Source organism: Capricornis sumatraensis, chromosome 23 (assembly GCF_032405125.1).
Source record: "Capricornis sumatraensis isolate serow.1 chromosome 23, serow.2, whole genome shotgun sequence".
Lineage (NCBI taxonomy): Eukaryota > Metazoa > Chordata > Mammalia > Artiodactyla > Bovidae > Capricornis > Capricornis sumatraensis.
The window spans coordinates 19,468,729-19,481,480 of record NC_091091.1 but is presented as its reverse complement, the minus strand read 5'-3'; the positions used below and the strand labels follow the sequence as shown (position 1 = coordinate 19,481,480).

The window sequence follows — 12,752 nt, the reverse complement described above, 5'->3', positions numbered from 1 at the left end:
GAGTACACAGTGCCCATGGCCCTGTTGCCTTGTTATGGGGGACCTGAAGTGGGGCACAGAAGGCCCTGGAAGGTTGGCTCCACTCTCCTAGAACCCCAGCGTTTTTGTTAGAATGTACACAGTACAGTCAGAAGGTGGGGAGAAACTTCCAGTGGGGAAGAGACCAGGAAGAAGAGCCAAGCTGGGAGCCAAGCAAGAGACAAAGGATGTTGGGACATTTATTTATAAGAGGACAGGCTGGCCCCGCCCAGGGAAGCAGCCAGACCACGGCACACAAAGACAAGACAAGATGCAGAGAGGGGCGGACATTGGCCCAGTAGCCAAGGGCCACATACAAGTGCATTCACACACCTGTATGCACACGTGTGCAGTCACACACATGCACTCACAGTGCACTCATGCACACACCTGTCCTCACACATACCTACACACAGGTGCATTTGTGCACATGGAGCACGCACATATGTGCACATACACACGTGCCTGCATGCACACACACTCATTCTCACACACAGGCACGTTCTAATCTCGGGAAGTTGGCTCCCGTTTTGGAGGTTCAAGCCCCCCAGGGCTACATCTCTCCATGAAGCACTTCTCCAGACCCCCATACAACCTTCCAGAGCCCAGGCCTTGTGCCCCACCTCCACCAGCACCTGGCCTGCAAAGTCGCAGTAGCTGGACACTTCTGAGAGAGTCCAAGATGACCTCCAGGCTCGGTGGAGGACAGGGATGCCAGGAGTCCAGAAGAGGTCAGGAGGGGGCTGACCACTCCCTTCTCCCCAGACCTGGAGTCAGTGGAGGCAGGATCACAGACGGGCAGAGGCCCTGTGGTGGCATCAGAAAGCACACACACTGGGAGACAGCCTTGGGGCGTGGGACCCCGAGGAAGGGGGTCCTGGTGGCTGTGGGATTTGGAGTGAAGTACCATGCAGGATGGGAATTCTCTATTTGACAGGCTTGGATCCTTTTCAGGGGGTGTTGGGAGGGGAGCTGCGGAAGAAAGGGGTTTGTCCAATTAGTATTGTCCCCACCCCCACCCCCGGTGGAAGACCTGCCTCCGTGTGACCCAGACCAGCCCCGTCGGATAAAAGCCAAGTCAGGAAGTGGACCGTCCTGCCAGTGGGCAAGGGGCGCCGGCTGATGGCCCGAGGGCGACACTGGGCGGGTCACCCTCCTTCCCGCCCTGGGCAGCAGGGTGGGCCCAGAGAATCAGAAGCGGGTGCTCTGGTAGCGCAGCCGCCTCAGGTCTGCGAGGCCCTCAGTCCAGCCGTACACCTCCCTGCAGGGACTCTCGGCCAGTCACCGGCCCCCCGCCCCACCGCCCCCACCGCTGCTGCTGCCGCTGCCGCTGCTGCTGCCGCTGCTCGAGCTGCCGCTGCTGCACCGGTCCTCGTAGATGGAGATCTCGATCTGCGCGGGCGTTAAGGGGGGGTGCAAACCGAAGGGAACCGGCTGATGGAGGTCAGCAGGGAAGCGCGAGCCCGAGCTGCTGCTGCTTCCCAGACAGGCAGGACGCGGACGCCTGAGAGCCACACCCAAACCCCTCCTCTCACCTGCGCGGGCTCAGCTCAGAGGCGCCTGCGCACATCCAGGACTCGGCGCTTACATTCTAGCGGGTCTAATCTTTGTATCCCAGCACACGATGTACCCAATGTGCCCTGTAGCGGGTGTGATTGACCAGGAAAGTGTGAGGACTTGGCTGTCCTGAGTTCAAATCTCCCCATACCCAATCTCAGCTATGTGACTTTTGACCGATCACCTCACTTGTTACCATCCGTTATCTGATCTGTAAAATGGGGATAATAATAGAATCTTGGAGTTATTGCAAGAATTAAATGAAATAAAGCATGTAAAGGACTAAACACAATACCTGGCACCTAGTAAAGGCTTGATGACACGAAGTGCCTCTCCTTGGGCTTTGTAAGCATGAGATTCCCTGGGATTTGTGTTTTCTTTACCAGTAAATGTTATTTTTAAGAATTCTACTATCTGCTGCTGACTGGGGGTGGGGGGTGGAGGGATGTATGTTTACCTTGATCAGGAGGAGTGGGTAGACCTATAACACACTCGAGGGCCAGTCTCCCACTAAGACCTCCATCTTCTCATCTGTGAAAGGGGTACAAGGGACCTACCGCAAAGGCTTCAGTGAGGGTTAAATGCAAGGGCAGTGAAGAGTGGGCCTGGGCTCAGATCTTGGCTCTGGTAGTCGCTGGCTGGACGGCTCTGAGTCAGGGTCCACTACAAGGGCAGTAAGAAGAGTTACCCATTTTACAGAGGTCTTATGAGAAGTACAGGAATTCATATTTTCAAAGCACTTACTGTGACATCTGGCATGCATTGGTATTAACCACTGCTTAAATGCAGGCTTCCCAGGTGGCACTAGTGGTAAAGAAGCCACCTGCCAATGCAGGAGATATGAGAGATGCAGGTTCGATCCCTGGGTCGGGAAGAACCCCTGGAGAAGGGCATGGCAACCCACTCCAGTATGCTTGCCTGGAGAATCCCTTGGACAGAGGAGCCTGGCGGGCTACAGTACATAGGGTTGCAAAGAGTCGGACAGGACTGAAGTGACTTAGCACGCACACACGCACTGATTAAATGCAGCTCAATAAAAGCAAAGCCTAAAATTTACAAATAGCACTAACTTATGGTGGGAGAGGAAGGTCAATGATCAGGGATATGGGGAACCCTAAGAAATCCCTGAGCAGAGTCTCCTAGGGTGGTCCAGCTTCCTGGCAGCCTCCCCGGGGCTCCCGCTGGCTGCAGCCGGGTGCCTTCAAATGGAACAGCCAGAAAGGATACAACTCTCATCCCACGCTCCACGGGGTCTGTGAGCAGGAGGCCTCGGGGGGCAAAGACCTTCTCATTCTGCTCCTGGATGTAGCGGGAGATCTTCTTAAGAACCTGCGAGGAGAGGGGCCCATTGAGGCTGAGGCTGAGGCACTGGAGCCCCAGCGGGGAGGGAACGTGGGGCTGTGGGGGAGTAGCCACCTTCTCATAGTGGGTCTCCATGCAGAGGAAGATGAAGTAGGCCGTGGCACAGGCCAGGCAGCCCTCGAGGTAAGAGCTGCCCCCAATCTTCTCGGCCTCCGCATAGAAGCTGTTGAGGGTCTTCACGGTCTCCTCAAAGAGCTGCCGCTCGATCTGGAGGGAGAGAGAGATAGGAAGCCGGACCCAGGTCAGCCTCCCTGGAGTGTGGTTGCTGTGGTGGGGCCTCACCAATGTGGGGGTTGGAGGCACACAGGCAAGATCAGAGAGGTGCCCGTGGAGCACTTGACAGGAAGTCAGGAGACTGGGGGTCCAGTCCAGACTTGGCTATCAACTAACTGCATGACCTTGAGCTAATGATTTAACTACTCTAGCCTCAGTTTCCACATCTATAAAATGGAAACATAATGACGACCTGTCCTCACTTGAAAACAGAAAACTCTCATGAAATCCAAGAGGTGAACATTTTCTGCAGTGGATCAGGTCTCTATGCTCTCCCTGCCAGGACTCTGATCAACCTGAGCACCCAGTTCTATCCATATCCACTATGGATGCAACTGTGTCCATAAGGAAACAAAAGTCCTGTGAAAAAGCAGAGTCGGACGTCAAGGCTCTTCTACCACTCAGTTTGGTACATCACTTCCTCTTCCTGGCCCTGAGCTTTCTCTCTTAAAGGAGAGGATGAACTAGAGCAATGCTTCTCCAACTTTAATGCATGTATGAATAACTTCGGAATCTTAAAATGCAGATTATGAGTCAGTAGATCCAGGGTGGAGCCTGAGATGCTGTTTCCAAGAGACAGGATGTTGCCTGTGAACAGGCCACAGTTTTGGTTCAAGGGCTTAGAGGTTCTCAATTCTGGTGCACACTAAAATCTCCTGAGAAGATTTTAAAACGTAGGCACACCCAGGTCTTGCCTCCAAGAGATTCTGATTCAAACAGTCTGGGAAGGGGGAGGGTGGGTCCGAGCAGCAAAGACCACCACTGTCCTAGTTTACCCAAGCTGACACCTGCAGTTTTTTTCAAAAGCTCCCAGGTGGTTCTAATGGGCAGCCAATCATGATCAGCACCGCACTAGGAGATCAGAGATTCTCAAAGTGGGATCCATAATCACCCGAAGCCATATCCCCTGGGGCTTTCTCATTAAAAATTAAGCTCTTCAGCCCAGCTGTACATTGGAACCATCTGTGGAAATTTAAAGCAATGCTGATGCCTGGGCCCCAGCCCCAGACACTCTGATTTGATTGATCTTGGGTGTGGTCTGAGCATCAGGATTCTTTTAAGCTCCCCAGGAATTTCTAATGCACAGCTGGAGTTGAGAAGTGCTTCTAAAAAGAGATTCCTGAACCTAATCCTGCAGCTGAGTCAGCACCTCTGATGACACCTGATATTATCCAATAAGACTCAGGAATTCGTGTTTGTTTGACAAGCTCCCTAGGTAATTCTCTGAAATTTGAGAACCACTGAACTAGAAAATCTCTGAATTTTTTTTTCAGCTCTAACTTTCTAGGAGGTGACAGTGAGGCAAAATGCTTTAGTTCTTCCACATGAAGTAGCTGAGCAAGTTGTTTCCCATACTATTTTTATCCTAGAAAAAGATAAATATTCTAATAAGCCCCTCAGTTCCATCATGGTCTGTGTCCCAAGTTTAGGCAAAGACATCCTTACCCGACTGTCCAACTCTGGGGGGAACTTGGTCTGGAACTGGCAGATGGTCCCATCGCTGTAGTCTCTCTGGATAAAGACCTTGGTGGCCAGTGAGGCACTTCGCCGGAGCTCCTGCAGATTGTGGACCTTGGGAATTGATCAGGAGACATGAACTCAAGGTGATCTTCCTTCTAGGTTTGTCCAAGGCTGAGTGGTTTACTAGGATGTGGGCCTTTCATAGCTAAAATCAGGAAAGTTTTCAGGAAACCAGGACAAGTTGTCCACCCTACAAGTGTTCAAGGAAGGCCATGGGAAGCCGGCCTGTCAAGATTACCCCAGAGGATGCCTCCAGCTATCCCAGAAATATCCTGAAAAAGCCTGAAGCAGGGCCAAAGTTGAGCCAAAATGAGAGGTTCTGGAACCACCAACAGAGCCAGGAACAAATTGTAATGAAAGGAAAACATTCCCTGGTGGCTGGCCCAGATCCTCCTCTCTCTTGGTCTCTCTCCTTCATACACACACACACACACACACGCATGCATGCATGCCCATGGTAGGGCCTCTCACTCTTTCATTCATTCAGCAAGTTTCAAACATTCACAACTTGTCAGGCCTTGGCTTGGAGACCCCAGCACTGAATCAGACTGATGCCTCAAGTGGGGCTGACAGCACTTTACTGGGGAAGGGGAGCACGTTGGGCAGAGGAAGACAGGATGTACCCATGAACTCAGAGGGAGACTGGGGTTCAGGCCAAGTTATGACCCAGGTCAGAGACACCACAGATCATTTCCATGTCCAGCACTTCTCATCACAGGAGTGAAGGGGCCCACAGACACCAAAACTCCCCAGAGAAATCTGTGGGAGATCTGGGAGCAGATCTTCCGAGACTGAAGAAGTCTCCTGCCCGGGCAGGGAGGAGCGGAGGGACTTTGGTCCCTTGTCCACACCTGAGGACTTGGCATTGACGCGGACTGTACAGTCTGGGGGGAGTGGGCTCAGTTCCACAGAGGAACAGAGCCTCTTTCTTGCACTTCTAGCCTCCATCACCCACATTTGAGACAAGCAACCCACTGGGTGAAATATGTCAGACATTAGAACTACGTGGAGCCCAAGCCCCAGAGGCAGACTGAACACAGCCAGTTCATCCTGTGTAATTAAGGTGAATCCATTCAGTCACTCGGCTTTCATTTATTGAGTCCCTACTATTGCCAGGCTCTGGGGATGCTGAGCAAAGGACAGTCGTGAGCTCCAGGGAGGAAGACAAGTAAATATATAATGAATCAGACTGATAAATGCTACAGAGAAGTAGCATCTCACCCAGAAAGGCTTGCTCAGAAAAGGCTTCCTGAGGTCTGTGCGGAGTCGTACAGGAACTACCAGTAGTAGCGGGTTGGCAGGGGGGTTGGGAGGGGGGCGGAGAAAAGGCAACCCAGAGGGAGAAGCCTGTGCAAAGTGAGAGAGGCAGCGGAGAACAAGTTCTGCTGCAATGACTGGAGGCAGATTTCAGCAAGAATGGACTGGTTTGCAGGTCAGATAAAAGCAGTAGATGAAGAGAGTATAGAGGAGGCAAGGGGTAGATCACAAAGCGCTTGACAAGTTTCTACTGGAGGGGATGATTTCTGATAGAAGATACTTACACTTGCTTAAGAACTGGGGAAGAATAAGTTACAAGAAAAAGGTTGTCAGTATGGTAGTAGGAGCAGATCCAGGGCCTGGGATGGTGCAAAAGCAGAGACTGCAAATGAGATTTTCCTAAATCCATGTGAATTTTGCTCTGTTTAAGAGTGTGATCCCACAGTATTGTGATCAGATGAAATAATGTACAAGTGCTCCTATAGTCTTAATCATCCTTGATTCCCCTAATCGAGGTTTTAATTGAGAGTCCCTTGACTTTTAGCAGGATCCTGTGATGACTTTGAAAAATAAAGAATGCTTTGGTAACATAAATAAGTTCATCAGTGCATGCTCTGTTTAGTTAAGGTTTCACGTGGTTGTGTTTTCAAATGAAAAGGAGGGCCTGTGACCTTCCTCCACCCTTCTAAACCAACTACATGAGCCTGTCAACCTTGAAGATGGAGTCCCCTGGCCCCAGAAGGGTCATTCTGGCAGCTTCGTGTGTGGTGCACTGAAGCGGGCATGACTGGGGTAGGGGGCCAGTTGGAGGGATGACTATCTTTGCAATAGTTCAGGGGAAAACTAAAGTGGGTCTAAGTTAGGAAAAATTATGGTGAGAATAGAAAGGGAAAGAACACTGCTTCAGTCATTCTGAAATGGGCTCGGCTTCCTCCCTTCCAGTATCCCCCTTTGTCTACGCCCAAACGCACCATGTGCTACCATGAGGGTTGTATGTCTCTAGTGACTGGTGGGCTATTGACTCTAGACAAGGAGCTGTTGACGCCTTCCTCTTAGGCACACAGCTAGATTAGTTCTCAGCCTCCTTTTCAGTTAAGTGTGGCCGTATGACTGAATAGAATGTGAGTGGGAGTGATGAGCGTCATGTAAAGACCACGCCTCCTCTGTGATCTTGCCCTGTCCACAGAAACCAAGGGAGCCATGTGTTGAAGATAGCGGAACCACAGGCTGAAGAGAACCTGGGTCCCCGAATCACTGCTTGGAGCAGAGCCACCGACTGATCAGGAACACAGGCCTGAGCAAGAAACAAACCTCTATTTTATTACAGCATTTAAGATTTTAGGGCACTACCTGGCATAATACATTCCCATTTCTTTTTGGCATTTATCCACAAGGAGCCAGAGCAGAAAGGGTCAGTAAATACCCTTTCCAAACCCAACAGTATCCCGAGCCTGAGAATACTATCCTGGCTCTGGGTGACTAGGGATCTTCTTCCCTACCTGGAGAGTGCTTGTGGGGGTCTTGAGGAGTTACTAGAAGGAGGTATCAGACACACTTTATACGCCAGAGCCCTAGTTCCCCAGATCTACTCAGAGCACACGTATCATAACGCCATCTGCAGTTAGTGACAAGTAGGATCTAGGGTAAGGCAGAGTCTCCTGCCCCTCCATCCCTGGTGGCTTGGTTGTGAAGTGCCATAAAGCCCTGGTGGGTAGATAACCCACTGGCCAAGGAGCAGGAAACTGGCCTGCCAGTCCTGGCCACAGGATTCTGGGGAAGTCTTCTCTTCTCTGGGCTTCTGCTTCTTCAACTTGAAACTGAGAAGCTGGAACTACATCATCACTAAAGCCCTTGCCAGCTCTGACATTCTAAAGGCCTTATCAGGGATTAGGAATGCAAATGTTTTCAGGGACTAAGCATGTAAGTGAGTCAGGTAGTTGTTGTTCCGTTGCTCAGTCGTGTCCAACTCTGCGACCCCATGGACTGCAGCACGCCAGGCTTCCCTGTCCTTCACCATCTCCTGGAGCTTGCTCAAACTCATGTCCATTGAGTCAGTGATGCCATCCAAACATCTGGTCCTCTGTCATCCCCTTCTCCTCCTGCTTTCAATCTTTCCTAGCATCAGGGTTTTCTAATGAGTCGGCTCTTCACATCAGGTAGCCAAAGTATTGGGGACTGTGACTAATTAGAGAATTCATGTGCTGTCTCAAGAAAGCAGCTGATTGTTGCCATGTGAGTATTTGTGCCCAGGTTGCCACAATTCTGATTTTTTAAGAGAAGCCATAAATTCAGATTTCCTTAATATCAGATATCTAGATTTTTTTAATGTTTCAAATGAATTTTTTTTAATTTATAAGCACTGAGCAGACCAAATAAGGCACATCTGTAAACTAGATTCATTCCTAAAGCTGCCAGCTTAGGACCTCTGAACTAAAATCCCAGGGTGGGGCCCTTTGGACCAGAGCTAGAACCAGAGCCCAAGCCACTTGCCAGCTACTTAGCTTTCAGAAAGCTGACAGGAGTTTTCAGTCAAGATCCACAGACCCACGATGCTCTCCACCCCTGGGCAGCACTCCTGGGGTTTCCTAAATGTGCCTTTCCCCTTCCTGAACTCTCCCCTCTCTCTCATCACCATCCCCCAGCTGCTGGCACCTGAGTAAAGACAGGACCAAGAGGCATTGCAAGAAGAAGAAAGAAAATCAGCAGAAAGATCTGCGGGCACCAATTTTCAAACTGTAGTGTGTCAGGAAGAGGAGGCTGCCAGGGGAGTGGGTACCCCTGGCCTCACATCTAGGGTCTGTGCACCTGACAGAGTCAATGTGGAGGACTCCAAGGAGCAAAGGCGTGAACACTGCAGGGCAGGTGAGCACTCCCAGGCGGAGGCCCCAGCTGGCCCACATCTCCATCTTCATTAAAAACCAGCTAATTCCCAAGGACACATCTGAGACTCAACTCAAGAATCAGAAGACTCAGATGATGAGCCAACACCATGCTCTCTGGCTGGGGTGTGGAGGAGGAGTGAGGATGGTGAATCACAGGCAGCAGGTTGGGCCTCAGGATGGAAACCTGGGCACAGGGCCTCCTTCCTTCTCAGACTGCACCAGCGCCCCAGCCCGTTGTCTGCTGCTGCTGCTAAGTCACGTCAGTTGTGTCTGACTCTGTGCAACCCCATTGTCTGCTGCTTGTTAATTCCATACCTCAGAGATCAAACCTTCAATGCCACTCTTGGATAATGCTACTTTGTTGTTATTGGTTAATCTCTAAATTGTGTTGGATTCTTAGCAACCCCATGGACTGTAGCCCACCAGACTCCTCTGTTCATGGGGAATTCCCAAGAAAGTATACTGGAGTGGGTTGTCATTTCCTTCTTCAGGGGGTCTTCCCAACCCAGGGATCAAACTCATGTCTCCTCCATTGGCAGGTGGATTCTTTACCACTGAGCCACCAGGGAAGCCCCTAGTGCTACTTGGGTGCATTTTGAAACCTCTTAGAGGCCAAACTTCACCACTTGGAGAAGTTCCTCCCAGCCAGGCATTTCCCAGTTGTCCTTGGCCATTTGGACTGGTTTCCAGGGCAGACCCTGATCCCATGACACACATTCACAGAGGTTTGTCACGGAGGAAATGGGCTCATTACAGCTTTCTAAATGAGGTCAGTGTACAGCTCAGGAGGCTTTACCCTCCTCTGGGGTTCTCACACACACACCCCTCCCCTAATGTCCACTCCTAAACAGAAATTAGGGAGTAGAAAAGATCCAGTCTCCATGCCTTCCATCCAGGGGTCCAAGGATATCCAGTCTTTCTCAGTTCTCTCCTTCTGTTTCTTTTTCCCTCTCCATCCCTCTCTCCCTGCCTCCTCCTCCCTCCCTCCCTCTCTTTCTCCCCGTTCTCTTCTCAAAACATCTTCCACTGGAGCTGAGGTCTTCCCATTCAGAATCCTAAGGGAATGGCCCTAGGAGCTTGGCATGAGGTTTTCTTTCTCCCAAAAGGTTTTTCCTGGTAATCTTAACTCAATCCTAACAGTAAAAACAGCCTGGGGAAAATGGCTCACTCTCCAGCCCAGATAATGTGGACGTCCTGTGCCTTGGCAGAACTAAGGCTTCCTCCCTCAGTGCCATCATCAGAGTATAGCCAAGGCCCAACCGGGAAATGGGCAATGTTTGTCCTCAGCCTCTCCCCGCTCTGGGCATGCCTCCTTCCCTCTGCCCTCAAGCTGAACCAGCCAGGCCATTCAGAGTACCTGAGTCCCCACACTCCAGCCCTTCCCGAACTCCTTTGCATCCTTCACTATCAAAAGACCCCTAGTCCTCTTCTGTCTATTGGGCAACACAGCTGACTAATTGAACACACTGGATGCAAAAAAAATTACTGGCCATGGAGGCAGAAGGCTCAAGTTCTTCTCCTGGCTCTGCCACCTTTTAAGCCACATTTTCTTGGATAAGTCTCAGCACTCCAGTTGCATCATCTGTAAAATGGGATAATGATGCTTTCCTTGGCTCCTTCACAGGGATTAGGCAAGCTTCTGAGCCTCAATTGTCTCATCTGTTAATTGGGGATAATGACACCACCCTCGCCCACTTCACAGCGTTGCTTTAAAGCTCAAAGGAGATCATGCATGTGATAGCACTTTGTACACAAGAAAATGCTATGTTCACAGAAGCGTTATGAGCAGAGCCTCTCCCAGGCTAACAGCAGCCACCTGGAAACACTGCCTCCACCAAGAGATGTAAGCCTGCTGGTTGGAATCTGTGAACCATAGCAGAATGGAGAGGGAGTTTTGCTGGGACAAACAGGCCTCTTGGAATCTGTCAGATCTCATCATAGATGTGGACACCTTCTATGCCCACACTGCTGGCCCAACTGTGCCTGAGTGGCTGAACTTTCCCCTTCCTGCCCAACAGCAGCAGCCTCTCTACTGCAGTCTGGCAGCCTTGTCTGGAAGGTGACCAGCTCCTTGGCATCTCTCCTTTGTTCTCCCCCCACCTCTTCTCAGTATCTTTGGCACTCTCTGAGCACTCTGCATACCTCCATCCTAGAAACCAAGCTTCATGAGTCTGCTCAGGACTTGCCCCTCACTGGGTCCTAGGTGACGAGCTCTCCTACTTAACCCTGTGCCTTGTCAGAAAGCTGAGTGATGTCAAGCAACTGCATCTCATTCCATGGTGGCAACAACAGAAGAATAACAACAGCAACACTTGGCACTGATGTCGCACTGATCAGCAGGATGCCCAGAGGCACTGCCTAGCATCATTCAAAAGCCTTTGCTGTCCCCCGGGCTTGTGTTCCAGCTGGGCTGGAAATGAGGAAACACTACCAAAAAAAGTCAACATCAGAACAGGGGAGATCTGGCGTCCTGGGTTCCACTCCCAAATTCAAAGAAGAAACTTCCAGCTCTGGTGCTGACATGCTGTGACTATTAAATAGATCCTCTTCTTGATGTGTCAGTTCTACCGCTTATAAAGTGGGAATATAAAGAGCCCCGTTTCCCTTGCAAAATGAGGGGGTAGAGAAGGTAATCCTAATCTCTTAAGCACTAGACACAGATCCTGTCCTCATTCAATAGGTCCTTGGTTCAGCTTTCAAGCCCCTTGAAGGTGACACACCTATAGGCACACCCTGAAGAAGGCAGCTCCTCCCACCACACACAAGAGAAACGCGATCTTCTGGTACAGGGAACTCAAAAGAGGTGAAGAAGTGAGAAAGGGTCATACGCAAAATTGAGCTGGTGCAGGCAGATCATTAAAACCAACTATTTGGGGTTTTGACCTGAGGATTCTTTGTCCCCTCCTGTCCCCCACGCCCCGCCTCCGTGGAGGAAATGCGGATATGAAGGTAGGTCTGTCATCTCTCTGCCAGACTTTTGGGATCAGAAGCTAGATGGCTGCATCGCATAGCAACAGCAGCCAGCCGCCTTCCCTCCCTAAAACAGGCTCAGGCTGGTCTCCAACCCTCTAGGGAAGTGGTTTCAGGACTTGCAGTCCGTGAGAAGGGGAAATCCCAGCTGAAGCCCCAGAGCAACCCTGGCACTAATGCCAACAAGTGGTGCAGACAGCTTCGGGACTCAGATGAGGAAGATTGACACACCAGGGGTCAAATAAGCTCCAGTGAGGAGCCCCTTTCTTCCACCCTGCCACTCCACCTCCCCCCTGCGCCCTCCCTCCGGACCTGATCGGAAAACCACCCCATCCCATCCTACCCCAGCCCCCCATCCAACCCCATTCCACCCTTTCCCGCCCCTAGAAGCGATCTCTTCCCACAGCAGTCAGGCATTGACTGCGGGCCGGTGCTCGCCCCCTACCTCAGTGGCCATGTTCCGGGGGCGCTGACTGCTCCGAGCCCGCTGCGGGGCCCGTCGAGGAGGGATGTTGGCTCGGCTGACTCCGGGAGCAGGTGGGCTGACAGCGACAAGACCTGGGCCCGGGCGCTGTCCGCGGTGCTGATGCGGACGTCGCGGACCGGAGTGCCTCTGGGCGGGTGGGCCGGCGGGCGCCTAGGTCCTGGAGACGATCACTGTGCTGTCCGCGGTGCTGATTAGGGCGCCGGGCCGGAGAGGCGAGGCCGCACCCGAGGCTCTTCAGGGCCCGATCGCTAGTTGCCGCTGCTCCTGCAGGCAACGGCCTGGTTATCTTTGACAGCGGCGGCGGGCGTGGGGGCGGCGGGGAAGGGGGAGGAGGGGCCAGGCGCCTCCGCAGATAGGGAGGGGGAAGCGGAGGCCCCCAGACTCCGGCGCCCGCCCGCCGGAGAGGAGCCCCGCCCGAGGCCGGA

General features: G+C 51.9%; 1 protein-coding gene across 1 annotated transcript; it reads right to left on the bottom strand.

Moving 5' to 3' along the window:
• Window positions 1-1,299: 1,299 nt before the first annotated feature.
• Window positions 1,300-12,297, bottom strand: GOLGA7B (golgin A7 family member B). Its single transcript, XM_068961491.1, has 5 exons — window positions 12,286-12,297; window positions 4,657-4,782; window positions 2,992-3,144; window positions 2,803-2,904; window positions 1,300-1,410 (listed from the first exon to the last, which is right to left on the bottom strand). The coding sequence occupies exons 1-5, from the start codon at window positions 12,295-12,297 to the stop codon at window positions 1,300-1,302; spliced, it is 504 nt and encodes a 167-aa protein (XP_068817592.1).
• Window positions 12,298-12,752: the final 455 nt, after the last annotated feature.

Bases quoted from the DNA above. Each gene is read 5' to 3' on its own strand.
- GOLGA7B (XM_068961491.1), bottom strand. The intron at 3,145-4,656 runs GTAAGGATGTCT...CTCTCCCTCCAG, and splicing joins CCCCAGAGTTGGACAGTCGG to ATCGAGCGGCAGCTCTTTGA. The intron at 2,905-2,991 runs GTGGCTACTCCC...CTCTCCTCGCAG, and splicing joins TGGAGACCCACTATGAGAAG to GTTCTTAAGAAGATCTCCCG.